This window comes from Vanellus vanellus (assembly GCF_965231255.1).
Source record: "Vanellus vanellus genome assembly, chromosome: 6".
Taxonomy (NCBI): Eukaryota; Metazoa; Chordata; class Aves; order Charadriiformes; family Charadriidae; genus Vanellus; species Vanellus vanellus.
This window is the reverse complement of record NC_138911.1, coordinates 1,464,062-1,490,978: the sequence shown is the minus strand read 5'-3', so window position 1 is coordinate 1,490,978 and position 26,917 is coordinate 1,464,062. Positions and strand designations below refer to the sequence as shown.

The 26,917-nt window shown below is 57.6% G+C and overlaps 1 protein-coding gene across 1 annotated transcript in view; it reads left to right on the top strand.

Annotated features, from left to right (window-relative positions):
• MYRF (myelin regulatory factor) overlaps window positions 1-26,917 on the top strand; it is a gene marked incomplete at both ends in the record, with an annotated part of 68,253 nt that overhangs the window by 5,895 nt on the left and 35,441 nt on the right. The window contains 2 exons of the mRNA XM_082485231.1: window positions 22,688-22,775; window positions 23,529-23,855. Coding sequence (XP_082341357.1) covers window positions 22,688-22,775; window positions 23,529-23,855 — 415 coding nt within the window. The remainder of the gene's footprint in view (window positions 1-22,687; window positions 22,776-23,528; window positions 23,856-26,917) is intronic.

Genomic DNA, 26,917 nt, shown 5'->3' with positions numbered 1-26,917 from the left:
CATCTCCTGCATGGAGCTGTGTGGATGCGACAAGAGGAAAAGCAGAGGGAAAGCACCCGGGAGAGGCTGCGGAGCATCGCCGGGGCTCCTCTGAGAAGAGCCCAACGTGATCCGGGCTGCGCGTCGCCGCGGGTGCTGTGTGCCTCCACCGGGCTGCTGGGAGGAGCGGGGTTGGGGAACCGCGGTGGCTTTGCAGTGTGACAGCCTCTGCGGGGCCTGGCTGGCGCCGCAGGGAAGGTAAGAGGCTTTGCGCGGAGCGCTTTGCCGGCCGGAGTGAGCCCGTGACAGAATGGTCCTGGGGAACCTGGTACAGCACAAACACATGACCGTCCCTCCTGGTAATCCCCTCGCAGACCCAAATCCCAGCGCGTAGCAGCAGCCTCCCAACCTCCTCCCTGGCCCTCCCACTCTTCCCTGAGGGAATAGAAAAACCAGCAGGCAGCGGCCCCCGGGGAACCTCGGCGAGCTGAGCTAGGCGGCATGATGACAGAGGGAGAGAGCGGGGACGCGGCGGGGGCTTGACGTCTGCTCTCACCATGCTCAGGATGCGCTGGATCCGAGCAGGTAACAGCACAGATCCCCCGACCCTCCCACGGCTCAGCTCGCTTTCCCCTCTGCCTCTCCAGCTCTCTTTCCAATGTGATTATTTTCCGGTCCTCTGCTCTCTGCCCTCTATTTCAAGCCTCTCCTGCCCACCCGATTTGGTGTCCGCCTCTGCTCAGCCGGTGCCCTCAACAGGAGGATGTACCATGAGGATGCTGGTGAGCCCACCCCATCCCTGGGCCTCAGCAGAGGAGAGAAGAGAAAAATCATAGAATGGTTTGGGTTGGAAGGGACCTTGAAGATCATCCAGTTCCACCCCCCTGCCCTGGGCAGGGCCACCTCCCACCAGCCCAGGTTGCTCCCAGCCCCGTCCAACCCGGCCTTGAACACCTCCAGGGATGGGGCAGCCACAGCTTCTCGGGGCACCCTGCGCCAGGGGCTCACCACCCTCACAGGCAACAATTTCTTCATCATATCTCATCTAAATCTCCCCTCTTCCAGTTTGAAGCCATTCCTCCTCATCCTATGGCTCTACTCCCTGACCCAGAGTCCCTCTCCAGCTCTTCTGGAGCACCTTTAGGCACTGGAAGGGGCTCTAAGGTCTCCCCGGAGCCTTCTCTTCTCCAGGCTGACCCCCCCCAACACTCCCAGCCTGTCCTCCCAGCAGAGGGGCTCCAGCCTTCGTGGCATCTCCAGGGCCTCCTCTGGCCCCGCTCCGACAGCTCCATGTCCTTTTGCTGTTGGGACCCCCCCAGCTGGAGGCAGCACTGCAGGGGGGTCTCCCCCGAGGGCAGCAGAGGGGCAGAACCCCCTTCCCTTGAGCTCATCACCAGCAGTCTGCAGCACTTGGCTGAGGCCCGGGGACCATTCCTGGGTGCGGGGGGAAACTGCCACCTCCATCCCAGCAGGACCAAGAGCGGGAGGTTCCCAGAGTCATCAGCCAAAGCTCTTGCCCTCGTCCGCTCCTCAGGGCAATGCTGGTGCAGAACATTCTGCTGCTTCCAGCATCGTCTTGTGACTGTGCCGGTGTTTCCCTGGGGTCTGCCCTCTCTCCCCAGTTTCCCCAAAACTCATTTGTCTTGGATGGGAAAAGGACAGGGGGACTTCCAGATGGAGTAGGGCCAGCAAGCTGTTGGTGGGAGGGTGGATCCCTTCAGACGTCTGATAAGGGCTGGGTTGTGATTCAGAAGGAGCGAGGTGAGCCCACACCCGCAGAGGCTCCATCGGGGACGAGGAGAGGTACTTTGCCCATGTTCTGGTTAATGTCCCTTCCGTGGCTTGGTGTCCCGGGAGCGATGCCTGGACGCGGCCCAAGGAGGGGCTTTGGGAGGAGGCGGCAGGGAGAGGTGGCCGTCGGGGCGGGTTAGGAGGGGTGTCCTGCTGGAGGTGTGACCAGGCTGATGGAAACAGGCACCTTGGTGACTCAGAGATCTGGCTGACCCACCTGCTCCCCATGCCGGGGTTGCGCAAGGGTTGCTTCCTTGCGAGGATACGGGGAAGAGATGCCGGGCAAGAAGGAGCTTTGTTGGGGTGCTGGGTAGGCGGGTTTTCCCCCCACTCCCGCACCCTTTTCTGCTGGAGCAAAACACGGGTGGTCTTCTGGGGCCAGAGTCATCCCAGCTGCCGTGTTCCTGGCTGCAATAAAGCCGGAATGAAATGGCTCCTGGGCATGGTCAGCCTGCAGAGAGCTGGAGAAGTGCCACCCCACCCCAGTGGCGCCTCGGGAAGTTGCCTTCTGTAGTTCGGCGCTCTTCTTTTTGCTTTCTGCTTTCACCCCGTTCTCTGCTCCGCTGTCGTTCTCTGCCTGTGGTCACTTAGGGAGAAATAAACCCAGAAGAGGCTTTGCAAAGAAGGAAGAGCGATGGGGCCCTGCTGTGCTTCCCCTCTCCTCCCAGGGGACCCTATGGATTCCTCCCGGTGGGACGAGCCCCCCGGGATCTGGAGCTGGGGGCTGTGCTAGGAGGCTGCCCGGCCGTGGGTGACGAACCCCCGGCCCGCAGCAGCCCTCAACCCTTCTTCTGTGCTACCCAGAGAGGGTCCTACACCGTGGGGTGGCATCGCTCCCCTCCGCCCCTGCCCGGGGATTCCCCTGCCCCGGGGACGGTGTTGCTCCGGCAGAGCTTGCCGGGTAACCCCGTTGCCTCTTTCCAGTCCCGGTGTTGATTGGACTTGGACTTTGCACTGGCTGATAAGAACCCCGGTAAGCTAAATGCGTCTGAGGAATGATTAACTAGCGTGTGGCTTGCCAGAGGACAGGGGAGCAGCTGGGACTGGAGACACAAACAGGAACGGGCTTGTGGCTTTTGGGCTGGGGCCGGTGCTTGCCACATGCCCCTCCCGTGGCAGCAGCTCGTGGGGTGGCATCCCTCAGGAGAGAGGACCTGCACCGTGGATGGCCTCCTTGGTGCTCTCCAGGCACTAGGGATGGACGGGGAGGGATGAGATGCCGTCAGAGCGGGGGAGGCGCAGGGGCCAAGGGAGGAGGAGGATGCTGGGTAGGGAAAAGAGGTGCTCTTAGAAGTAGAGGGTGGGATGCGTTGGATGCCACCCTTGGCTATCTGGTGGTCCCCACTGATGGTTTCATGGATATGAACAACATGAGAATATGAACAGCAACAGAAGCTCAACGTGAGCCAGTGATGTGCACTCACAGCCCATTAAGCCCCCGGCACCCCGGGCTGCGTCCCCAGCAGGGTGCCAGCGGGGCGAAGGGGGGGGGGGTTTGCCCCTCTGCTGCCCTCGGGGGAGACCCCCCTGCAGTGCTGCCTCCAGCTCGGGGGGTCCCAACAGCAGAAGGACATGGAGCTGTCGGAGCGGGGCCAGAGGAGGCCCCGGAGATGCTGGGAGGGCTGGAGCCCCTCTGCTGGGAGGACAGGCTGGGAGAGGTGGGGGGGTCAGCCTGGAGAGGAGAAGGCTCCGGGGAGACCTCAGAGCTCCTTCCAGTGCCTAAAGGAGCTCCAGGAGAGCTGGGGAGGGACTCTGGGTCAGGGAGGGGAGCCATGGGACGAGGGGGAATGGTTTTGAACTGGAAGAGGGGAGATTTAGATGAGATCTGAGGAAGAAATTGTTGCCTGTGCGGGCGGTGAGCCCCTGGCGCAGGGTGCCCAGAGAAGCTGTGGCTGCCCCATCCCTGGAGGTGTTCAAGGCCAGGTTGGATGGGGCTGGGAGCAACCTGGGCTGGTGGGAGGTGTCCCTGTCTATGACAGCGGGGCAGAACTCTGTGGTCTTCAAGGTCCCTTCCAACCCAAAGCATTCTATGATCCTATGATATGCCCTCTCATTCCTGCTGACTGGCACACTTTGCCGTACACTTGCTTATCCTCCAGACCTTCCATCTCCCATTGGCACCATTTGCCCCTCACGGCAGGGACAGAGGACGTCTTCTGTCTGATTTGGTGGAGGTGCACGGTTTGGTCAGCCCAGAACCCTCTGCTCCCCGCTGTCTTCCAGCACGCCCTGGAGCGCGTTGAAGGCACGGTTGAGTGAAAGGCTTCCTCCCCACGGGGAAAACGTAACGTGATGCTCAGGGTCCACCACTTATCTCGCTGAACTTTGTCTGGTTTGATGCGGTTACTCCAAATGGCGAAAGGGAGATCCGGGAGCCGGGCCCGGCTGCAAAACGGAGCCGCTGGATTTGTCATGGAATGAGAGGGAACGCTTGCGGATTTTGGCGGCTTTTGGGGTGGCGGGGAGGAGGGCTGGTTGGGAACGCCAAGGATGGAGTTAGAATAGCCTTGGTGCGCTCGGATTCAGGATTTGAGGGTAGGGGCGAAGCATGGGGAGCAGTCCTGGGAGAGCCACGTGGCTGTGGTCGTAGTCCCGTGGCCCATCCAGGACCAGGGCCACCCTGCAGGGCTGTGGGCAGGGGTAGCAGTCAATCCCTTGGGTGCAGCGCGGCATCGCTGCTTCTCTTTCACATCCCAGTTGCTGGGACAGACTGGTCATAGGAAAGCTGGCATCAATCTCTGCAGCGCTTAAAGTTTTCTTAGCCTTTCCAGCTTATCCTACATTTTCCCTTCCCCTCCGACTCTTCCCCATCCCTCCTCCCTTTTGCTCCATGCACTCTCCTTTTCTTCTGCCGCTCTCAGTTTTTTTTTTTTTGCAGTGTGTCGAAGGAGATGCACTGAATTATGCCCTCAGTGATTGCAAACTGCGTCGGTAGGAAGAGAAAAAAAAAAAAAAAAAAGTGGGGCTGTGGCTGCAGAGTCAGTATATTGATTTAAAAAAAACCAAACAAACAAACAAAAAAACCAAAACCAACAAAACAGTAAAGCAATTTTTGCTGGGATTATTATTTTTTCTGTAGAGCCTTTTGTCATCGCCCCAACATTGCAGCAGTGTATTCTTCCAGGAGTGTCGGAGTGTCAAATTGATTTGGTTTTCTTACCCAAGGAAAAGAAGATAGTAATTGGCGGGGAGGAGACAATGCAGAGCGCGGTGGGGTGGGCATGGGAGAGGGTTTGTGGAAGACACAGGTAGGGTTGCCAGAAGAGTTGGAGGCTTAATTCCCGCACGCTCCGTGCCTGCGGGGACGGCGAAGAGCACAGAGCGTGCCGAGCCGCTCTTGCCTGCAGCCGTGAGAAGTGGCCGCGACGTAAAGAAGTACGTTCACCTTCATTTGGAATACGAAGGTTCGCTGAGTTTCCGTCCGACGATACTTATTAATCGACAACTATCATTTATGACTTTTAATCCCGTGTGCCGATTACAGCCGACTGCCAGAAATCCACATAAACAGGAAACCAAACAGCTTATCAGCCTGCTTCATCTTGGCTTATCTCGCCTGTGATGACAAGCGAGGGTTATGGACATCGATTCAATAAAGCACTAAAAAGCGCGCTTCGACTTTATTGGAAATGAAAGACCCGCTTAAGTAAAGCAAAAGCTTAAAAAACTCTGCGTTATAAGGGCCATCGAACCATTCCGTAGTTGGCTGCTCGCTGACAATATAATCAACGCTCCGCTCGGGATAAGAACAGAAACGCTCTTTTCCCCCGTGAAGTCCCATCCAAATCCAAATTGGAGGTCAACGAGAAGTTCTGGGTAGGGGGAAGCAGGAGGACTGCTGGAGGAGGACTTCTCCCCTCCCTCCTGTCTGTTTTAATTCAGTCTTTGGCAAAGGGTGTTGGTGTGGAGAGGTGGATGGTGAGGGGTTTTCACGTGCGGCACGGTGGAGCGTGTAGCGAAGGGAAGGGGGTGATAAATGGTGTTTCAAACCTCATCTCATCGGTGTTGAGGGGTTGAAGGGACACAAGAAACAGCCACGTGGGGGCCTGCGGACTGGGGAGGGGCTTCACAGCCCAAAATGAGAGAGAAGTTTGGGTGCTGGAGGTTGTGCCGGTGTGCAGGGGCTTGGGAAGAGGAACTGGTCAAATGTCAACCCAGTCCAACAAGATGGTCTTATGGAACGTCAGGGTAGGGACCTTTCCTATTCCTCTGCTTTTAGACACAGGTGCTGTGGCACTGGTACACCCAGGAGGCATCTGTGGATGCAACAGATCATGGGTGATGACCGACAGAGACTTTTACTGTGAATTTCCAGCACGGCTTTCTTAATTTAGTCAAGGCACAAATTTGTAGATGATCATCATGACATTGGGCCTCGTTGGGCTTTGAAAGAGATGAGAATGGTGGCGGTGAGAATGAGCTGTGGTGTGTAGTGAGGTCGGTACCAGCCACCACAACCATTTGCCACCGCTGGTTCAGAGCAAGGCCTTGGCAGGAGGACATCACGCGTAGGCTGGAAGGCTTTCAGCTGGCTCTCTGAAGGAGCAAAGTGGGGGGGGTTACTGGGCTTTTTTTTTTGTTTGAACCCTCTTCTCCACAGTTTTGGAAACCGAACCCCGCTGAGAGTGAGCTTTGAGAAATAGATAGTAGGAACGGGGTGGAGAAAGTTGGTCAGATGTGTCCTTGGTTTGTGTTTTAAGATGCGAGTTGCTCAGCATCCGTCAATGTTAGCGCGTAAAAAGGGGATGTGAGTTTTAGGAGCACAGGTTGCTCCGCGGGGATAGTCCCTGCCTGAAGGAGACTTGTGGAAGTCTCTGGTTTTGCAGAACGAAACCCCAGGTAGTTTTGTAGAAGCTGTTTCTTCTTTGATCAGCCTTTTTTTTTTTTTTTTTTTTTTTTTCTGTTTCACAAACTTTATAGTCCTCAATAAATCCAGAGGCTTCGTGTCAATGAGCGGTTGGGAAGTCTCATATCGTTAAGGTGCTCGTCCTCATCGCCGGCTGTGTCACAGCGGGGGTGAGCTCCCGCCCTCTTTGGGTTGGCAGTGGGAGACAGGCCAAGTCTGTATGGTGAAGGCCAGGTTGGACGGGGCTTGGAGCAACCTGGGCTGGGGGGAGGTGTCCCTGCCCAGGGCAGGGGGGTGGAACCAGATGAGCTTTAAGGTCCCTTCCAACCCAAACCATTGTATGGTTCTGTGATTCTGAGGTTAAGGAATGGTTTGTCACTTGTGTGTCAGCTTCCAGGGAAGCTTCCTTCCCAGCTGGGGTCTATCTGAAAGACTTGGGGCGAGGGATGAACCCAGCTGTGCTAGAGGGACGTGTCCGGTGGGAACAGGACAAAGTCAGAGCTCTCCCGGCCCCCCTTCCCTGGACAGCTTGGGATTTACAGAGCTGCAGTTACGTGCTGTGAATGAATTTTGCGAATAGAACCCTCCTCGGAGGATCGGTGAACTGCAGTGGGGAGAAGAAAATATGAAAATAGTGTTAAAAGTGCTCCTGAACTGCTGAAAATCTTAAATCAGCTTCTAACCACTGAGTTACCTCTGAAACCTTTGTCCATGACTCAATGGTGTGGAGAACCCGAGGGACAGTCGGAGAGCTTGTGGGGCCATGGTTGTGGTTTTCTGTGCTGAGAAAGTTTGGGTTTGTCTCCATGAGCTTCTTGTAGCTGTTGAGACACTGTCTGCTGCCTCTGTGTTGTGTCAGGCTGAGAGCGCTGTGGGTCCGCAGCTGGGAGGGGCCTCCAAGATATCTGAGAGGCAGAACTCCTCCTAAAGCATCACTTTGAGGGAAATTTTTTATACTTTCCAAAAGATGGTGACCAGTAATATTAATATTTATAGTTATTGCAGTCAGAGATGAGGGTCTTGGGCGCGGAGGAGCAGATGGTCCCTGACCCGCATGTTTTACCTCCCTGTGAGGAGCAACATCTTATTTTGTGGCTGGCGTTGTCAAATCTTGCACTCCAGGTGCCATATCCTCCTCCCAAGACTGAAACTACCCCCCCCACCCCCAGAGCAGGCTGCTGTCTCCAACGTGCATTCATACACGTGAGGATTCAACCACTGCTTGGCCTCCTGGTAATGAACACACCAGACAGGAACTTCTGCCGACCTTCTTGTGCATCCCAAGCAGTGGCATTTCCACCTTTTTGCGAAGTCTCCTCAGTATTTCCATGCCCTCTTCCAGACAAGCAGAGGTGGACCATGGATTCCAGCAGCGGTATGCAGAAAAGCCAGGAGCGTTTCTCCATCTTCTTCTCCATAGTCCCCGTGCGCACGGAGAACTCTGCGGTCACTGCCAAAGCGGGTGATTTAGTGATCTAAAGATGCTGCCGGTACCGTGAGCGTTGAGTGAGAAGACGAAAAGTGGATTTTGCAGGAAGTTCAGGCTTTCTGCTCCATTTCCGATGATGTCAGCCGGACTGCTGGGGTTCGGCCCAGCTGGAGCTGTGGCCCTCGTCTCGGAGGAAAGCAAAAGATGCATCTGGAATAAAAATAATTCCAAACATAGCTATTCACAGGGAGGGAGACAGCTTCCCGGCTCCGACAGGTGCTGGGGTGGCAATGGGAAGCAATAGCACGGGGATCATTGTGCACAGGCTGCGGACAGTCGTGGGAGACAGATAACCATAGAAGGTTTAGGTTGGAAGGGACCTTCAAGATCATTGAGTACCAACCTCCCTGCCGTGGGCAGGGGCACCTAACACCAGCCCAGGTTGCTCCAAGCCCCGTCCAACCTGGCCTTGAACACCTCCAGGGATGGAAGTGTGACTGATGTCAGGTAGTCAGGAATGGAGGAGTTGGCTGATGGAGGCGGCAGTTGGCTGATGGACCAGGCAGTTGGTTGATGGAGGTGGCAGTTGGTCTGTGAGTGGCTGTGGTTTGAAGAAAGCGAATGGCCCAGCCATGAAATCCATGTGCTCTTCAGCAGAGGGGGCGCCGGTGGCGGAGTGGGGATAAGAACAGGGGCATTCAGGTCGGGCTCCGAGGAGGGCAACCAGGCTTGGAGGAGTGTGGGGCTGCAGCATCATCTCCCCAGTGGAAGTGATGAAAGTCCAGACGCACGGGGCAGAGCCCCCAGGAGTGAGCTGGGAATGAATGACCTTATGCTGGCCTGGGCAGAAGGTTCTAAGAGGTCTTTTAAATTATTGATCTAATGACTCATAAAATTTGTGTAATTTCCTTGCGTTCCCGCTCTTCCCTCGTGACTGGGCTCTTTGTCTCTTTTCCGGTTGGCAGCGAGACAGACTTGTTCGCTCAGGACCTACACGCTGCTTTCCCCGGCAGGTGCTTTAGAGCGGCAGGAGCGTGTGAGGTGGTGGAAGGAACTGGGTGAGCGGTGCCGGGAAACAGCAGCACTTACTGCTTGTTGTCCTCTGCGCTGGAGGGAGATGGAAGGAGCAGAGGAGGGATGGCTTCCTGCCCAGCCAGGGACCAGGAGACAGCTCTCCATTCCTTTCGCAGGTCCCTGACCTTCCTCACGCACCTCTTCTGCGCTCAGTCCTTTATGAGAAGATCTTACCCATCATTGTCCATCCCTTGTGCTTCTGCATCCGCAGCTCAGGCCGTGCTGCTGTGAGGTTCACCGAATCCCAGACCAGTCAGGGCTGGAAGGGCCCTCTGGAGCTCCCCCAGTCCCACCCCGTGCCCGAGCAGGGGCACCTCCAGCAGTGGCACAGGACACGTCCAGGCGGGTTTGGAATGGCTCCAGAGGGGGAGACTCCCCCCCATCTCTGGGCAGCTGTGCCAGTGCTCTGCCGCTCGCACAACCAAGAAGTCCCTCCTCATGGGGGACACGAGGTTGATCTCGCTTTGGGTCCGTCTCACCCTTATTTCAGTCCTGATATTTGCCTCCGTTTGTCTAACGGATGGAGATGACCCGTTCTGCGCACCAAGAGCCTGAGGAGGTGTTCCGCCCGCGGGAATGCGTGCGGTCAATGCCTCCCGCCGCCCCGAACCCGGGGTGACCTCCTCATCCTCCCCTTCCCCCCCCCCCCGCCTCCTCGCACAGCGTGCCAGGCACCTTCCCTCTGGGGTTGTACCGCTCCAGACAGAGCTCCGCTTTGAAGCGAGACCCAGAAGAGAGCAGAGGGCTCGCAGGGCGGGATGGGATCCAAGCAGCACGTTTGGTATCCGATGTGTATCGTCTGCTGCCTCTTTGCTAAATCCCCGGTGCAGGAACCGCGTTCCGGTGCAGGAGACAGCTCACAGTTAAGTCAGAAAATGCAAACAACAGATTTTTTTTTTTCCTTTTTTTTTTTTTTTTTTTTTTTTTTTAAAAAAAACCCACAGTTTCAGTCTGAAAGCCTCTATGGAAAGAGCCAGCGTGGCAGTAATCCCTAGGGACTCTTTTTTTTAATTATTTTAATGTCATCGTTACTTGTTATTTATTGTGGGTGCGTAGGGAAGCTTAGCTTAGCTCAGGGAAAGGCAAAGCACGAAAGGAGGGCCCCGGAGATGCCGGGAGGGCTGGAGCCCCTCTGCTGGGAGGACAGGCTGGGAGAGGTGGGGGGGTTCAGCCTGGAGAAGAGAAGGCTCCGAGGAGACCTTAGAGCCCCTTCCAGTGCCTAAAGGGGCTCCAGGAGAGCTGGGGAGGGACTTTTTACAAGGTTATGGAGTGATAGGATGAGGGGGAATGGTTTTAAACTGGAAGAGGGGAGATTTAGATGAGATATTAGGAAGAAGTTTTTCCCCGTGCGGGCGGTGAGCCCCTGGCGCAGGTTGCCCCGAGAAGCTGTGGCTGCCCCATCCCTGGAGGTTGATGGACCGGGTTGGACGGGGCTTGGAGCAACCTGGGCTGGGGGGAGGTGTCCCTGCCCAGGGCAGGGGGGTGGAACTGGATGATCTTCAAGGTCCCTTCCAACCCAAACCCTTCTGTGATTCTCTGAAGGTTACTGAGCTAGTCCACCAACACCATGTTGAAAAGTAGCGTTCTTGGAGCAGAGGACTCTTTAGTCTGGTAGTTAAGGGTATGGAGATGCATCATGCAAACTAAGATGAGGAGCTAAAGGGTGGAAATGGATTAGTGTGGCCCCTTCCTCATGAGGTGAATTCAGAGTTGGGTTGGAGTAGATGATCTCCAACAGTCCCTTCCAACCCTGACCATTCTGTGATTCCGTGTCTGTCTGAAGGATGTGTCCCCTACAGCGAAGAACTCTGGGTTTGGTGGGGGGCACTCCGAGTAAAACTCTGTGGTCCGTGTGATTTGGGGATATAACAGTCAGTATTGTTTTAAGATGGATGAAATCGGAGGGCAATGGCGTCCGCCGTGCCCTCCGGTCCATCTCAGGAGCACGAGCAGGGCAGGAACTCCCCCGCAGGGCACAGCAGCTCGTGAACCAACCCTGAATGGAAGCCGGGTGGCAGAGCAGGAGGGTTCTCAGTGGACCATTAACACCACCCCAAGGTTGCCGCCCGGCCCCCCGTACGCCGGCTGCGAGAATGCCTACAAACACACCGCTTCTCCACAGCTGCCAAGTGAAACTTGGACCACTGAAGCAGGAAGCGCTGGATGTCCCCTTGGGGAAAGAAACGACGGCCCTGGAGCTGTGTGCCTGACCGGTCCTCTTCTCTTGGCCGCGGTGGTCCGCTCTTAGGTCCTGGGAAGCGGCCTTGGGTCTGGGGAGGTTCGTGCCACGTGTGCAGCAGAGGTAGATGAGGACTTACTGCAGCGATGGTAGAGGAAACCTGTCCTGGTTTGTGCGACACAGGACTGATTTCTCTTCTAACGCCTGAGAAAAGTGCACTTTCAGAAGACTCGAGTGCCTGAATTGGTGAAAATATTCCCTTTTCAGCCAGCGATGGTGTGCGGGTTTCAAGGTCTCGGTGTTTTTGAGCTCACCGGGTGCGGGGACGAGGAGGAGTGAGACGCGGACACTTGCCCCAAGCTGCCAACAGGGTTATTTCATGCCACGAATGGCACGTTCCATATAAATTAGAAGGTTTGCTGAGGAGTTCTCTCTCTCCCGTGATGGCTGCCATGCTGAGAACTCCTCGCCCCGGTGCCGGAGCCCCGAGCCCTTCCCTTCCTCCCGAAGCCGCAGCGCTGGCGGTGTCCCACATTGGCTGTCCCTGCGGGGAGCACACGGCTTCTACGGATAGAGTGGGCTGAGGATAATCCCTCTGTATTTATATTGGTATCGGGATCAATATTGCTTCTTTAGTGTTATTCATGTTAATCGGTTATATTTCAACCCTCAGCTTTCCTTGTTTTTTTTCCCCGATTCCCCTTCCCGGGTGGGGAGGGCTCATCGGGTGAGAGAATAATTGTCTGAACAACAATAAATCGTTGCGGGTTCCTCAACCCATAACAAAACCCAACGGCGTGAGACGCTTTTGGTGCCCTTTGTGATTTTCGCGGGACTCGGCTCTGGGGCAAACGCCGTCACAGCGTAGGGCTGAGCGGGAGTGCTGTGGGGTTGCACGTCCCAGTTGGGCGAGAAGAAGGAAAAGCCCGGTGAGCCGACACTCCTGCTCCTGATAGATGGGTGTTGGTTGCACAAAAGCAGCGATGGCCCTCCCCAAGCCCTGGCGAAAGTCCCATCTAGATAAATCGCTCCGCTTTCTTCCACTCAGCCTCTTTTGGAGGCTCTCCAGACTGGACAGGAGAGACCTTGTTGCCTCCCAGTTAGAAGGGAGGAACGAGACGCCGGAGCTGGACGTGGTGTTCCAGGCGATGCTTGGCTGCCTGTAGGTTTGTATTCCGTTGCTGTTTGATTGTTAATCTTCCCAAGGATTGTTTCGTGCTGGGGGGTTTCCGGGAGAGGCGGTGCAGCCCCAAACCCCGCGTCCCTCCACGTGGGCGGCGCGCACGTCTTCAGAATTGGGCTGAAAAGCCGTCTCCGGAGCCGCTCCTGGATCGCCAAAGTTTCCTTTGGCCAAATCCTCCTGGATTTCCTAAAGAGCCTGGAAAAGGAGCCACAAGCCCGGCGGCGTTGGTGGCCCCGCAGCGAGGTTGGTGGCCAGGGATTGTGTCCCTGGGCTCTCTCCCTGGCGGTAGGGCGCTCCTCAGCCGTCCGCCATCAGCTTTTTCAAGTCCCTGTGCCTCTCCCGGTCACCGCCGAGCACGGCAAAGCTCTGGGTCACAGTCTCTGCTCAACACCGGGACGTAGCTGGTGATAAATATTTTATTTTTTTTTTTCTTGTATTGCCGATATGCGCCGGTAATAATTCGCACAGAAGAAATTTGATGCTGATAGGGAAAAGCACCACGCTGCCGCGATGGCCGCAGGGAGCTCCTGCGCGTAGGTGTTACCCCGTAGAGAAAGGTGACTCCTGCCCCCCAAAAACTCGCGGTCGAGGTAAAGTTAGCAGATGCAGAGAGGAGCACACAAACTTTGGCTTATGTCTCCTTTTTTTTTTTTTTTTTTTTTAGCTGCCCGATCCTTTAATTGCAGCCCACTAAAGCCTGGTGAAGAAAGGCGGCCGGTGGGCTGTAATCCCGCTCCGGGCACGGCACACCGTGGCGGTGTGGACCTGGTGATGGAGGTGGGCACAAGGTGATGGAGGTGGGCACACGGTGATGCTCTGCCTCGGGTCCGGCGAGCCCACCGGCAGCAAGGAGCCTCCGCAGACGGGATGCGGAGCCTGTGCCAAATTAAAAAGCCTTTCCCCATTCCCGTCTTCCTCCCGGGCTCGGAGGACGAAGGCGCGAGGGTGGCAGAGCCAGCCTCGTGCGGTGCTCCCCGAGCGCGGGAGACGCCAGATGAAGTGGCCTTCTCTGGTCCTGTTGTGTGTGTCGTCGTCCCGTCCCCCCCCCAACCCTCCGACACCCTCAGCCCAGAGAAAGGAGATAAAGGCGTTGTCTTCTGCCTCTGCGGGACTCCAAACAAACAGGGCAATGTGCCCCCCTGGGCGGGCACCTTGGACCCCGCCAAATGGCGACGCTTGTGTGGGCGCTGCTGTTCCTGCCATCTTAGGGCATGAATGGACAAGCAGGGCATTGACGGCCGCGGGGACGCACACAAACGCGCCACTGTGTCCCCTCTCACACCTTCCCCTCCTCCTCCTCGGCCCCGATGGCCGGAGGACAATGGCTCTATCCACGCCAAGGTTCACAGCTGGCAAGGGCGGAGGAGAGGCCGGGACAAGGGTGGAGAGCCGGAAAGAGAAGGGATTTGGGAGAGTCCGGAGGGATAACAGCTCGGGGAGGGATGGGACAAGGGGAGATGGGGGAATTGGAGAGGGGCTGGAAGAGGAGAAGGTGCGGGGAGGGCAGTAGGGAGGAGGAAGTAGAAAGAAGAAGGCTCGGGAAGGTTTGGGAGGGAGGACGGGGCTCGGTCATCTCTTCTGCATCGAGCTGCCCACCTTTTCCCGCAGGATTCCCTGAGGGACATGCCCGTGTCCTGCTGTGGCGCAGCGGTATGGTTCCTGAGGGACATGCCCATGTCCTCTCGTGGCGCAGCGGGATGGTTCCTCTGGCTCCTTGCGCCTCTGCTGTCTTGGGATGTCTCTCACCGCACACCTTGTCCTCTCCGAGGCCTTGGAGGTGGGGAGAGGACATTATCTCTCTCTCTAAGCACCTACACCGGGTATAGACACTGTCGCATATCCCCATCCGCCTCATCTGTCAGGAGGAGCAATGCTGGTATGGGAGTGAGGGTCGCTGTGGGCCACGGTAGATGATCAGGGACAATTTCCAGCTTCTCCAAAGGCGCCTTTTGGCAGATACCTTCTTCTGTGCACGTAAGCTAAGGAGTTGTGGGGCTGTGTGAGAGCAGAAGGAGCTTTCCTGGGGAGGTGGAGATGCTGCTGTGGACGGTGCTACTGACTCTGGACACCGGGCTGCAGGCTGGCCGTGGTTTGGTTGTACCTCGTAGCGGTGCGGTTCATTACTCCGCGTGTTTTGACGCTAACGCTGGCTCTGTCTTCAGTCAGGTTGTTGCCCCGGGGTCTTCGTGGCCGCTGGAGACCCTGGAACGCTTTTTGCTCTCTGTGGTAAAGCTGAGGTCTTGGCTAAATCCCACCAGTGCCGTATCTCCATCCCTTCTGATGCACTACTCTCCCTGCGTCCCGCCCCAAGCTGGCGTGGGAGAGTTTCTCCTCTCGGCGGGGAGGGATTGCAGTGGGGTCGGACGTGGGATGCTGTCTGGGAGCTCACCGAGAGCGAAGGAGAGCTGCCAGGGAGGAGGGGGGGGTCAGATACGGTCGGGCTGGGTACGGTCCTGGCCTCTCCGTGGAGGAGGTCCATGCTCAAAGCCCCTCTCTGTTTCTCCATTCGTTCGTTCCTTTCAAATACGTGACACCCTAATTCGGCTCCCTGGAGTCCACAGGTTCTGGCTAATGCCCAAATTCTCGCGAACCCCCATCTCCTTAGTCCTGGGTTTGGTGTTTTCCCCAAGATACTGCCCCACGGACTCCCGGAGCTCAGCCTTGGCTGTGTTTCTGGTGTGACTTTGGATCTTAGTTCTGCTCCAGCACGAAGAGGGGATGCACGAGCTGCCCCGGTGCTTTGGAGAGCCAGGGCTGTCCTCAGTGATGGGGTGGCAAGGGGACGTCCCCGGGATGGGACGCGGGGTGGTGGCTGTACCTCTGCATTGACTGGGATGGTCCTACCTCTTTTGATGGGAAGGGGCTGCGTTTGCACAGGTTAGAGTGTCCTAACGTGACCGAAACTGCTCGGTGACGCTGTTTAGGCGTGAGTAACCAGCCGGTGTAGCTCAGCGTAGCTCCATCACCGTCGCATCAGGTGAAGGTCCCCGAAGGCAAACCCTGGCATGTATTGACCCACGCAAACCTTTCCACCCCTGGCAGCCCATGCAGACCGCGGCCGGCTGTCCTGGAGGGGCCGAAGGAAGATGATAAGAGGGGTTGGCCTGAGGAGGGGCTCATCCCATGGAGGAACCGTGCGGCGGCTCAGGGAGAAGGTCCGGGGGCCCCTTTCAGTGCCTGGGAGAGCCGGGGCTTCGCTCTGGGGTGGTCCCGAAAGCGCTTCGAGGAGAGACGGAGGAGTGGTCTGGTTTGGCGTCCCACTCGGGTTACAGGGAGCCCCTTTTGCTGGGAGCGACTGGTTATCGTTACAGGCAGGTAATAAAGAGCATTAATTAAGGAGGAATGCTGGGCCGGTATCTGGGGGGAGGCACGGGGCTGCGGGGTCGCCGTCCCTCCCGCCGGAAGGGATCTTCCCCCGGCTCCGTGGAGTGATGGGCAGATGGTCCCTTCACAAGGAGCTGCGTCCCCAGTGGGCAAGGACAGGATTCTGTCGCAGTCCCTCGCCGTGTCCATCCCTCGCGGGCACGGGGGGGGTTGTGCCATCCCCAGCCGGAGCGAAGCAGGGCCGTGGCGCCGGATGCTCTCGGGGCTTCTCCCCGCTGACGGAGAAGAACCCGAAGCTGAGGTCTGAAGCCCCACAGCTCCTCGGGCTTAGGCGGTGTTTGGTTAGCCAGCTGTGGCACGGATTCCTCGTGCTCGTGGCCAGGCCGGCAGCCAATCCGCCAGGACCGAAGGATAAACATGGGGGGGGAGGGTGGGAGGGATGGATGCAGAAGGAGGGGTGCTGAGCGGCGCGAGGGCCCGGGAATGTGCCGATGCGGCAGCCGCCGATTGCACAACCCCTCGCGCACGGCCACGGGAACGTGCTCAGCGCCGCGCCGGGGCTCTGCAACCTCACCGCAGCACCATCGGCCGCCCCGGCGTGGTGTGCCGCTGGCTGAGCTTCACGGGCAACGCCGTGCCCTACCGGCCAATGACATGCCCTACTGGGCAATGACTGGTGGGCCTTCATGCCCAGCATGCGATAGTTGCGTTCAGCTGTGTGTCCCACCAACGCTCGACACCCAGTGTGTGCTGGAGAGCCGCTGGGAGAGGGGACGCTGCACCTTGTGGTGTAGGACCTTCAGCCAGGAGCTCCTGGGGTCTCCTGGTGCTGTTCCATCATGCACCCGCCACATATTTTGTTGGTGCCTCCCTGCTCAGCAGCAGTTTGGTCACCACGGTGTCCTGTGCCTCAGTTTCCCCATAAACACCATCCCCTGATGCGCTTTGTGCCGGGAGGGCGCCAAGTGGAGGTCCTTGGGCAGGTGCTTTGCTGGTTGGGGTGACCAGCTGAAGGACCAGCCCGAAAGGGAGGGGATTCTGCCCCTCTGCTCTACTCTGGTGAGGCCCCACCTGGAGTACTGCCTCCAGCTCTGGAGTCCCCAACGTAAGAAGGACATGGACCTGTTGGAGCGGGGCCAGAGGAGGCCCCGGAGATGCTGCGAGGACTGGAGCCCCTCTGCTGGGAGGACAGGCTGGGAGAGGTGGGGGGTTCAGCCTGGAGAAGAGAAGGCTCTGGGGAGACCTTAGAGCCCCTTCTAACCCCTAAAGGGGCTCCAGGAGAGCTGGGGAGGGACTTTTTTACAAGGGCATGGAGTGATAGGATGAGGGGGAATGGCTTCAAACTGGAAGAGGGGAGATTTAGATGAGATATTAGGAAGAAGTTTTTCCCTGTGCGGGCGGTGAGCCCCCGGCGCAGGTTGCCCCGAGAAGCTGTGGCTGCCCCATCCCTGGAGGTGTTCAAGGCCGGGTTGGACAGGGCTTGGAGCAACCTGGGCTGGTGGGAGGTGTCCCTGCCCAGGGCAGGGGGTGGGACTGGATGATCTTCAAGGTCCCTTCCAACCTAAACCATTCTATGATTCTATGAGAAGCTGTGGGCTCTCCAGCATGCTCCAGCCGTGTGCGCCGTACCACCAGCACAATGTCCACAAGCCTGTTCCTCTCCACTGTGCGGTGTCGGGCGGCTCCCCGGCCCGCTCCGGATGTGAGTGAGCCTCCTGCCCTTTGCACCACATTTCAGGTGAAGGTTTGAACCCGGCAGGGTAACGGCCCTGGGCCCGTCTGTAGACGAAGGTCTTCAAAGCAAAGGGCTGGTGCCACTATCTCCTGCAGGTTGCTCCCTCTCCTGGCCATGCCGCTCGCCGGGCACTGCCCAGCGTGTCCCTCGATTCGAAGGCAGCACAGCAGCATTACTCCAAAGGTTTGGGACCGCAGATGCTTGTCCCCATCGTGGCATCGAGGGGGATGCCACGGTGCAACTGGAGTACTCCTTGTCCCATCTGAAGTGAACATGGGGTGGCATTGCAGCCGGTGACATCTGCCATGCGTCAGGCGAGTGTTTTGGAGAAACAGCGGGGATTTCGGAGCAGCCCGTGGTGGAGGCCATCACTTGTCCGTTTTGGGAACTGGGCAGGACTGAGGTGGCAGGGAAGGCTTACCAGGGTCTGCAGCTTTTAGTTCATCTTAAACCACGGTCCTCTTCTCGCCGACTCTCGCAGCACTCGGGTCAGAGCGACGGTGCTTCGTTTGTCATCCCAACCCGTCAAACCCCTGGCGGGTGCCTGAAACCCAAAACGAAAATTCACCCTCCGGTACGTGGCTTCAGTGCCCCTGGGGCGGGGGGAGCGGAGGGGGATGCTCTGGGCTTGGCACAGCCTCTCCTCTTCCTCCTCGTCACTGGTGTCCCCCCCAACCCTTCCCTGATGTTCCCCAGCCCGTGAAAAGGGTCGACCCCCTTGTCATCTCCAGGTTCCCACATCTGGTTCTCGTTAGCGGATCCCAGGATGAAGTTCTTCAGCTCTCTCCCTTCCTCCCACCCCCAGGTGACCCAGGCAGGATTACGGGCGATTAGAAGACAGGCAACAGAGCAGGAATAGTTGGGGGAGGGACTGTTATAAATAGAAATACCATAAACTTATCAGCCTATCGCTTGTGGTAAATTCTGGGTTTAATCTCTCAGACCTGTAAATATGACGACTCGCGGGGGCCGGACACCGTTAACCCTTTCGGAGCCCCGGGGCCCATCCCTGGTGGGAAGCGGGATGCGGTGGAGCACCTAAAAACGGGACAGGGGAGCAAGTTCTGGAGTGGGGAGGATGTCACCAGGAGGGGCGACCTGGCAGACCCACGCTGTCAGAGCAGGGGCAGGGAGGAGACGGCGGCGCGGGAAGCACCTCCGGTTGGATGTCAGTCATGTTTGGAGGTTTGGGGAAGGCAGAGAAAACCAGTCCAAACATTGGGATTCCTGACATTCTCACACGTACGGACGGGGGCCTCTGCTCGCCCGGCTCTGCTCACCAGGAGGGTGCTGCGGGTTTAACGTCGTCTTGTTCTTCGGGCCAAGTTTAACTTTTTGGGGATCTCCTCAACCCTTTGGCGAGGGAGGGGTGAGAAAGCGGAGCAGCCAGAGGGGTGACATGGTGTGAGAGCGGGGTGGCAGTGCGGGGGCCGAGAGGAGGACAAGGATGTAGGAACCCGGCAGGTTTGAAAGCCGCAGCACCACCGGCTGAAGGAGTTGCGAAATGGAAGGTTGTCCTGGAAGAGTTTGGCCGGAGGAGTCTCCGTGTCTGTACGGGGTCGAAGTGGCTGAACCACTTGCTCCTGGCACCCTCCCGCCCTGGGACGTTCGGTGTCTGCAGAGCGCGCTAATAAGGTGGTTTGTGAGATGGTTCGCTTTGGGCAGCTCTGCGGGTGCCTGCAGCACCTCTCCTGGCTTGGTGCTCGGGGCTGGAGCTCATCCTGCCGAGCTTTGGGGCCATCAAAGGCTGATGAGAACTCCCATATACTTAGAGCTGGTGCGGAGGAGATGCTTTGTGGGGATTGCTGCTCTTCTTCCCGCAGCGAGAGGGCGAACGGGGAAGCTCAGAGCTTCCCTGGGCTCCTCCGTCTCCCTTTCGTTGGGATGAGGAGATGCGGGAGTCCGTCTCCTGCGGAGCCGTGTGGGTGTTGAGCTTCCCAGGGTCCCTTCTCAGTGGCTTCCTGCTCCCTCCTAATCCCCACTTTGGAGGGGGAGGGAGCGTTGTTGGTGTCGTTAGGAGCTCGTGACTCAATGGAGTAGTATTAGCTTTTAATTAATCACCTAAGCTGGCTTTTGGTAAGAGCCCGGCCTGCGGGGACGCTACGGGCGGTGGGACGTTCCTTGTGCAGGTCGGCCAGCGAGACCCACTGCCCTGACATCCCCGTTTTCGCCCTGGCTGGGGCAAGTGCCTCTGTCCCCCAAACAGAGGAAAGTCCTTTATTTTTAGCGGGCAGCCCCTTTCCCACGGCACACGCGCAGCCGGACCCCACCGTGGCTGTTATCGCGTCTCAGCTCCGCAGCAGCGCAGCTGACGCACCTCTCGCGTCACGGCGCTTATCTCACCCTTCGCCTGGGTCTCAGCTGAGGGCTCCTGAAGGTGACTTTTAAGACAAGGTAGCAAAGAAATGGGAAAGCCCAGCACACTGCTGCCTATTGAGGGCCTCCTGTCCTTTCCGGGTAGGTCCTTGGCTCCTTGGAGAGCGGGGAGTGCTCACCCTCGGGCAGAAGGGCTTCAGTCAATGCGAAGGGGTCACAGTGGCCAAGGAATGGCTGCTTGTAGAAGAGGTGTCTTGGTAGAACCACGCGTGGTGAAGTGTCGGGAGCAGGCTATGGCAGATGTCCTTGGGGATGAGTGAAGGAGACAAGCACTCATAGTGTTGGCCATTGATGAGCTCTTCCAGTCATAGAATCATAGAATAGTTTTGGTTGGAAGAGACCTTTAAGATCATCTCTGGAGTCCCCAACATAAGAAGGACATGGACCTGCTGGAGCGTGTCCAGAGGAGAGCCACAAGGATGATCCGAGGGCTGGAGCACCTCTCCTATGAGGAGAGGCTGAAAGAGTTGGGGGTGTTCAGCCTGGAGAAGAGAAGGCTCCAGGGAGATCTTATTGCGGCCTTCCAGTCCCTAAAGGGGCTCTAGGAGAGCTGGGGAGGGACTTTTTACTCGGGCATGTAGTGATAGGATGAGGGGGAATGGCTTTAAACTGGAAGAGGGCAGGTTCAGATTGAACATTAGGAAGAAATTTTTCACTGTGAGGGTGGTGAGGCACTGGCACAGGTTGCCCAGAGAGGTTGTTGAGGCCCCGTCCCTGGAGGTGTTCAAGGCCAGGCTGGACGTGGCCTTGGGCAACCTGGGCTGGGGGGAGGTGTCCCTGCCCATGGCAGGGGGGTTGGAACTCGATGATCTTCAAGGTCCTTTCTAGCCTAAACCATTGTATGATTCTATGATCATCAAGTCCAACCATTAACCCAGCACTGCCAAGTCCACCACTAACCCACGTCCCTCAGCACCACGTCTACATATCTTTTAAATGCCTCCAGGGATGGAGACTCCACCACTTCCCTGGGCAGCCTGTGCCAGTGCTTGACAACACTTTTGGTGAAGGAATTTTTCCTAATATCCGATCTAAACCTCCCCTGGTGCAACTTGAGGCCATTTCCCCTTGTCCTATCGCCTGCTCCTTGGGAGAAGAGACCAATCCCCACCTCGCTACAACCTCCTTTCAGGTAGAGAGCAAGAAGGTCTCCCCTCAGCCTCCTTTTGTCCAAGCTTAACACCCCCAGTTCCCTCAGCCGCTCCTCACAGGGCTCGTGCTCCAGACCCCTCACCAGCTCCGTTGCCCTTCTCTGGACATGCTCCAGCGCCTCAATGTCTTTCTTGTCCTGTCAACCATAACTCAGAGCAGGACCAGGGCATGGTTGCTACTAAGTCGCTACAACTTCAGGAGGCAACTCCAGATGCATCCTTCCATAGCACGAGTTCCCATAGGGAGAGCATCACCCTCTTCTCCCCGCGAGTCCCCGAGCTCTGCCGCGGAGGCGCGGGGCACACAAAGGGTTAGGGGTCTGGCGAGTGAACGGCTACCCATTTTTTTCCCCCTCTAGCCAGGCTAGATCCCTCCATCCGCACGCACACACCCTGTCCGCTTGGCAGAATTCCTAGCTGGATTTATTTCTGCCGATTTGCTTGTCTTGGTATGAAAGGGATTTGCAGAGGGGAGAGCTGCAATTGGCCGGGGTTGGGTTGAAAAAAAAAAAAAAAAACCAACCAAAAAACCCCCGTTCTGGGTTTTGCGGTTCAACGGTTGACCTTTCCCCAGCGCATGGTCTGCGGAGAGGGGAGGGATGGGGGGAAGGTGAGGGGTCAGGGTCTTCTCCTGGCCGAGGGACATGGTGCTTCACCGTGGAGCCGCGGGGTCTTTCGGGAAGGGCCGTCTTCGTTATCTGAGCTCGGGGAGGTGGGGGAGCTGGGGAGCTTCTCTTCCACTTTCTTGGCAGTGTCTTTGGCACCGAGGGCTGGCACCGACCCCAGAGGGCTGCAGACTCCCACTTCAGAGAGACAGATAAAGAAAGCACTTTCTGTCAACAAAACCCAGCCCAGCTTCCCCAGAACGGGAGAGAGGAGGAGGAGGAACCCTCCAGGAGAAAGGAGAGGGAAGTCCACCTCTTGCCCGCGGAGGAGAGGAGAGGGAGGAGGGCTCCAACGGGGTGGGGAGCTCAGCCAGAGCTGTCGTGGCACCGGCGGAGAAATTCCAGGGCTCTCTGCGAAGAGGAGGAAAGGGTCCAAAGGGAAGGAAACCCTTTTTCCCAGAACGCCCCCGGAGCCCGCGCGTACAGCCCTCGCCTCCGCGGGGATCGGTCTCTCCGGTGGGGAGCCCCTCCGTCAGCCCCGGCGAGGCCAGCGGCGCCTGCAGCTTGGCTGACGAAGCTGTTGCAGGGCCACGTCAGCGCCCAAGTCGGTGGTGGTGGTTGGGCAAGACCTGGCTCTGGCGCTCTGTGGAGCCATGTGTCTCGCCTAGCTCAGGCCTGACCCCACCACCTCCCTTCTCCCACGTGTCCTGAGCCCGCTCCCGGGAAGCCCACGTGTTCCACAGCCAGAACATGGCTCAAAAACTGCTGTAGACAAACCCTACCTGTGTGGTCCAACTTCCCAGGTAGTGCCACCACCCTGGCTTGCCCCACGCACCCCATCTCTGTCAGGTTTTACACTGGATGTGGACAGACGGCAGTCCCCAAACTGAAGGATCTGCTGGTCTTAGATCAGTTTCTTGGCTCGCCAAAGGTCTGGTGGTGTTCCTGACCTGCAAAGCGAGAGCCTTTGGTGTCCTTCTCAGGGCTCACGCTTCCACCTCCTCTCCCCTTGCAGGCCACGACATTAATGGAGCTCTGGAACCATCGAACATCGACACTAGCATCCTGGAAGAGTACATCAGCAAGGAGGACTCACCAGATATGTAAGTGCTCCCCTTGCTCCGCAGCAGGAACAGCGTTGGCTGGTGTTTTCTGGGGAGGGATGTCAAGCAATTTCCATCCTAGAGTCCTCCTCCATCTCTCTTTGCTCCTTTTCTCATTTCCAGTTCTTCCTCCTGCCTCTTCCTGGCTTCTTGCCTTTGAATTCCCCGAGTTTCTTCTGTCCCCTCTCGTTCCCCTCAAGACTTTTCCTTAATGTGAGCAATGGGAAAGCAAGCGCGAGGAGCTCGGTGGGGAAGGTTAAATCCCCAGCGTAACCCGAGCGTGGAGAAGGGCCGGGGTCTCCCCGCGTGCGCCGACACTGGCGGAGCCGGGAGGAGCGGCCCTGGGTAGCCATCAAGGTGACCTTGGCCGCGGGGTGGGAGCAGGACCTTTGGGGCTGCCGTGACAAAGCGGCCAGTCTGTACGCTGAAGCATGGTGAGCAGGTCTTGCTGTCTTCACAAGCTTTGAGGTTGGTGTCCTGGGCACTTTTGGTCTTTCCAGCTCCGCAGGTGCATTTTGCACCTTTGGGGTTGGATCCGTCCCACCAACCCAGGTGACGGACCTGCCTCCCTGTACGCTCCTGCTGGTGCCACCACAATGCCGCCTGTTTTGCCATTTTCTGGGGGTCCCAGAGCGCCCGAGTGGCTCCGTCCCCCATTGCTGCATGGCTGGGGAGGGGGGGGGGGGGGGGGGGGGGGGCGGAAAGTGCCGTCTTCCTGTCCATCTGCTGAGGTTGTCCCCTTCTCTCTCTCAGCTGTTTCCCTGACATCCCTGCTTCAGCCAGCTATGCACACCCCCAGCCCTCCAGCTCAACCACCATCAACGCGCCTCCTGCCAGCTCCATCGCCAATGTGACCAACCCCGCTTCCAGCGGTTCCCTCCACCTTCCACCCCCGGGCAGCCAGATCCCAATCCGCCATGGTCCTCTTCTGGCCAACCCTTGTGGACCCGGCTACGGTGCTCACCTCAACTGCAATAACAACAATGGCATGGTGGTGCCCAAGGGCTACCTTGGTGGCCACTGCCTAAACAACGTGGTCCCTCCAATCAAATCAGAGCCCAAGGCCTCCTACGCACCTGGGTAAGTGGGGTTGGGGTGGCAGAACAAGGGCAAGTGGTGGGACAAGTGCTCCTCCAGGCTGGTGGGTCCTTCAAACCCTTCAAACTGGAGGGTTGGTGTAGTTTGTCCCACAGTGCCTTAACTGCTGGCGACGTCTGTCTCTGTTAAGCCCTGGCGTCACGGAGAGATGCTTTGTTCACAAGTGTAGGTCCTGAAGTTTCCTGAAAGGTTGTTTGGAAGTTCTTCTTTGTTTGCATTGAGTTGGAGAGGATCGGTAACATCCCCCATGTCTGGAGGTGGTGGTCGAGCCGTGGGCTCTGGGTGACCAGGATGTCTGTGCTGCACATCTACGTGTGATGGGAGAATAATGTGGCACTGTGTTGTTTTTTAAGAAGGAAGAGACACGGAATAAATTTGAACAAGACAAAATTCAGTCTCCGGGATGTTCCCGTGACTATCCCAGGGGAAGATGTTGCCTAAATTGGGCAGAGAGATGGACTTCTCTTGGCCTGATGTTGTAGGTACTCTGCTCAAGAGGAGAAATGGCATCTGAGCTGGATTTGTGCTCCTTTGCAACGCGCTCTGGATGCAGCCGCGGAGAAGGGGACGAGGATGACCTGGTTTTAGTATTGCTGATGGACTCAACTGGGCATTTCATCCTGGCAGGAGAAGAGATGGAGTTCCTGCTCTCTGGGATGGCCTTGCCCAGAACAGGCAGGAAGGGAATGACCGTGGCAGGCTGAGAGCGCAGCGACGTGGCAGCAGCCATCTGCAGCGGCCGAAGGGGCCAGACAAGAGCCCATGTCAGTAGAGAGCGCTTTGGCAGGCACGGCACGCGGAGAGGGTACGGTCCTATGGTGGCGGCCGGGATAGGGGCTGACACGTAAAGCTTTACTGCCTGGAGACCCAAAGGGAAGAACGTGTCTGGTCTCTTATTCCTCGTGCTGATTGACGGGAAGTTCAACATGAGCCGGCAATGCGCGATCGCAGCCCGGAAGGCCAACCACATCCTGGGCTGGATCAGAAGAAGTGTGGCCAGCGGGGTGAGGGGGGGGATTTTGCCCCTCTGCTCCACTCTGGTGAGACCCCACCTGGAGTGCTGCCTCCAGCTCTGGAGCCCCCAACGTAAGAAGGACACGGACCTGTTGGAGCATGTCCAGAGGAGGCCCCGGAGATGCTGGGAGGCTGGAGCCCCTCTGCTGGGAGGACAGGCTGGGAGAGTTGGGGGGGTTCAGCCTGGAGAAGAGAAGGCTCCGCAGAGACCTTAGAGCCCCTTCCAACCCCTAAAGGGGCTCCAGGAGAGCTGGGGAGGGTCTTCTTAAATGGACATGTGATAGGATGAGGGGGAATGGCTTCAAACTGGAAGAGGGGAGATTGAGATGAGATATTAGGAGGAAATTTTTCACTCTGAGGGCGGTGAGCCCCTGGCGCAGGTTGCCCCGAGAAGCTGTGGCTGCCCCATCCCTGGAGGTGTTCAAGGCCAGGTTGGACAGGGCTGGGAGCAACCTGGGCTGGGGGGAGGTGTCCCTGAGCATGTCAGGGGGGTGGAACTGGATGATCTTCAAGGTCCCTTCCAACCCAAAGCATTCTATGATTCTCTGCAACTCTCTGGTCCGTGCTGCTCTCCCCCAGCCACAGGGGAGTGAAACGAGAAGATGATGTGAAGGTGGACAGATGGAAATCAGCGTGCAGCAGCACATTCCATCAGCCGGAGGCCTTGGCGGTTGGCAACGGTCATACCAGGAGGAGCTGTGCCGTGGTCCAACCTGCAGCACAGGTGATGGGTGGCCCTGGAGCACTCTCTGCACAACCAATCTCTGTGCCTTCTCCAGCGGAGACGGTGGATGTATGGGGGTGAGGAGGCCAGGACAGCCCCAGCAGTGCTCAGCTCTGCCAGCCCCCGGCTGGCTTTTCGCCCTCTGCCTTGTGCCCTCTAGTGTTGCCAGCAAGTACGGCGTGGCAATTCCCGGACTGGGAGGCCTCCAGCACGCTAAACCAGTGATTCAGCTGTAATGCAGCTCCGTTGGGATGACTTTGGCCCTTTGGATGAACTTGGAAAGATCTTTCAGAAAGAGACGAGCTAAACAAAATCTCCCCTTTTTCATTCCCGCACCTGGGAGTTCTCCTTTGCCCAGAAGGCTGCGTGCTGCTCTGGGGGAGCCGTGCCCAAAAGCGTGACGTGATGCCTCGGCACGTCCCTTTCTTCTGCATGCATCTGGCGTTCTCCAGGCTGTGAGAGGTCATGAGTAAGGATCGTGGCTTGCCATTAGAGGTAGAGACCTTGGTTTAGATGCAGGTGAACTGGGTCAGCTTTGATGGCAGCGTTTCTTCAGCATCCCAGAATGGCTCTTCCCCGTTGTACTAGGCTTTTCCTGGAGGAGCGATGTCTCACATGTTGGACACAAACTCTTCCCTTGGACTGGGCACATCCACACTACCTCCCTACGTGAATTCTGCAGCGTCCACCTTTCTGCTGCAAGGCCTTTTCCAGCCTCCAGGATTCCACGGATTGTCCGGGGCCCTTGTTATTGGCCAAAACTTGGCTTGCTGAGGCACCGATCCTCATAAATTCATGGGAAATACAGTATGAAGTCACGGCCAGCGTGGCAAGGAGCCTGGAACTAAAGCTGGTGATAGATGCTCCAGACCAAGCGTAGGAAGAGAGTGGTGGAAAGGTGCTACGAGTGAAGGTGAAGGTTGAGGGAAGCACGGTGAGGGCTCGTTGTTGGGGTTACCCTACCTCATCCCTCTCCAGCTACTGCTTTGTACCGCTTACTGTGGAGAACCCATTTACTGGGTCTTGGGCTCCTCCGATGCAGGAAGGTGCTGGTGGGTGTCCTGGTTCGCAGCTGTAGCTGTGGGTGCCGTCAAGAGCAGAGTTTCAGAGAGGCATGAGCGTGGTGGACTGCATCTTTCCTCCCCACAGCCCTAAGGCCCTCGTTGGCTTTTTGGCCAGCTTTTGTCCGAGCAGCACTGGTTTGTCTAGGATTATTTTGCAGCCGTGGAGCTGGTGGTGTAAGATTGGGGGGATGGAAAAGGCTCCCCGTTGAAAATCCAGTTGTGATGAGGAACGAGGTGCCAGG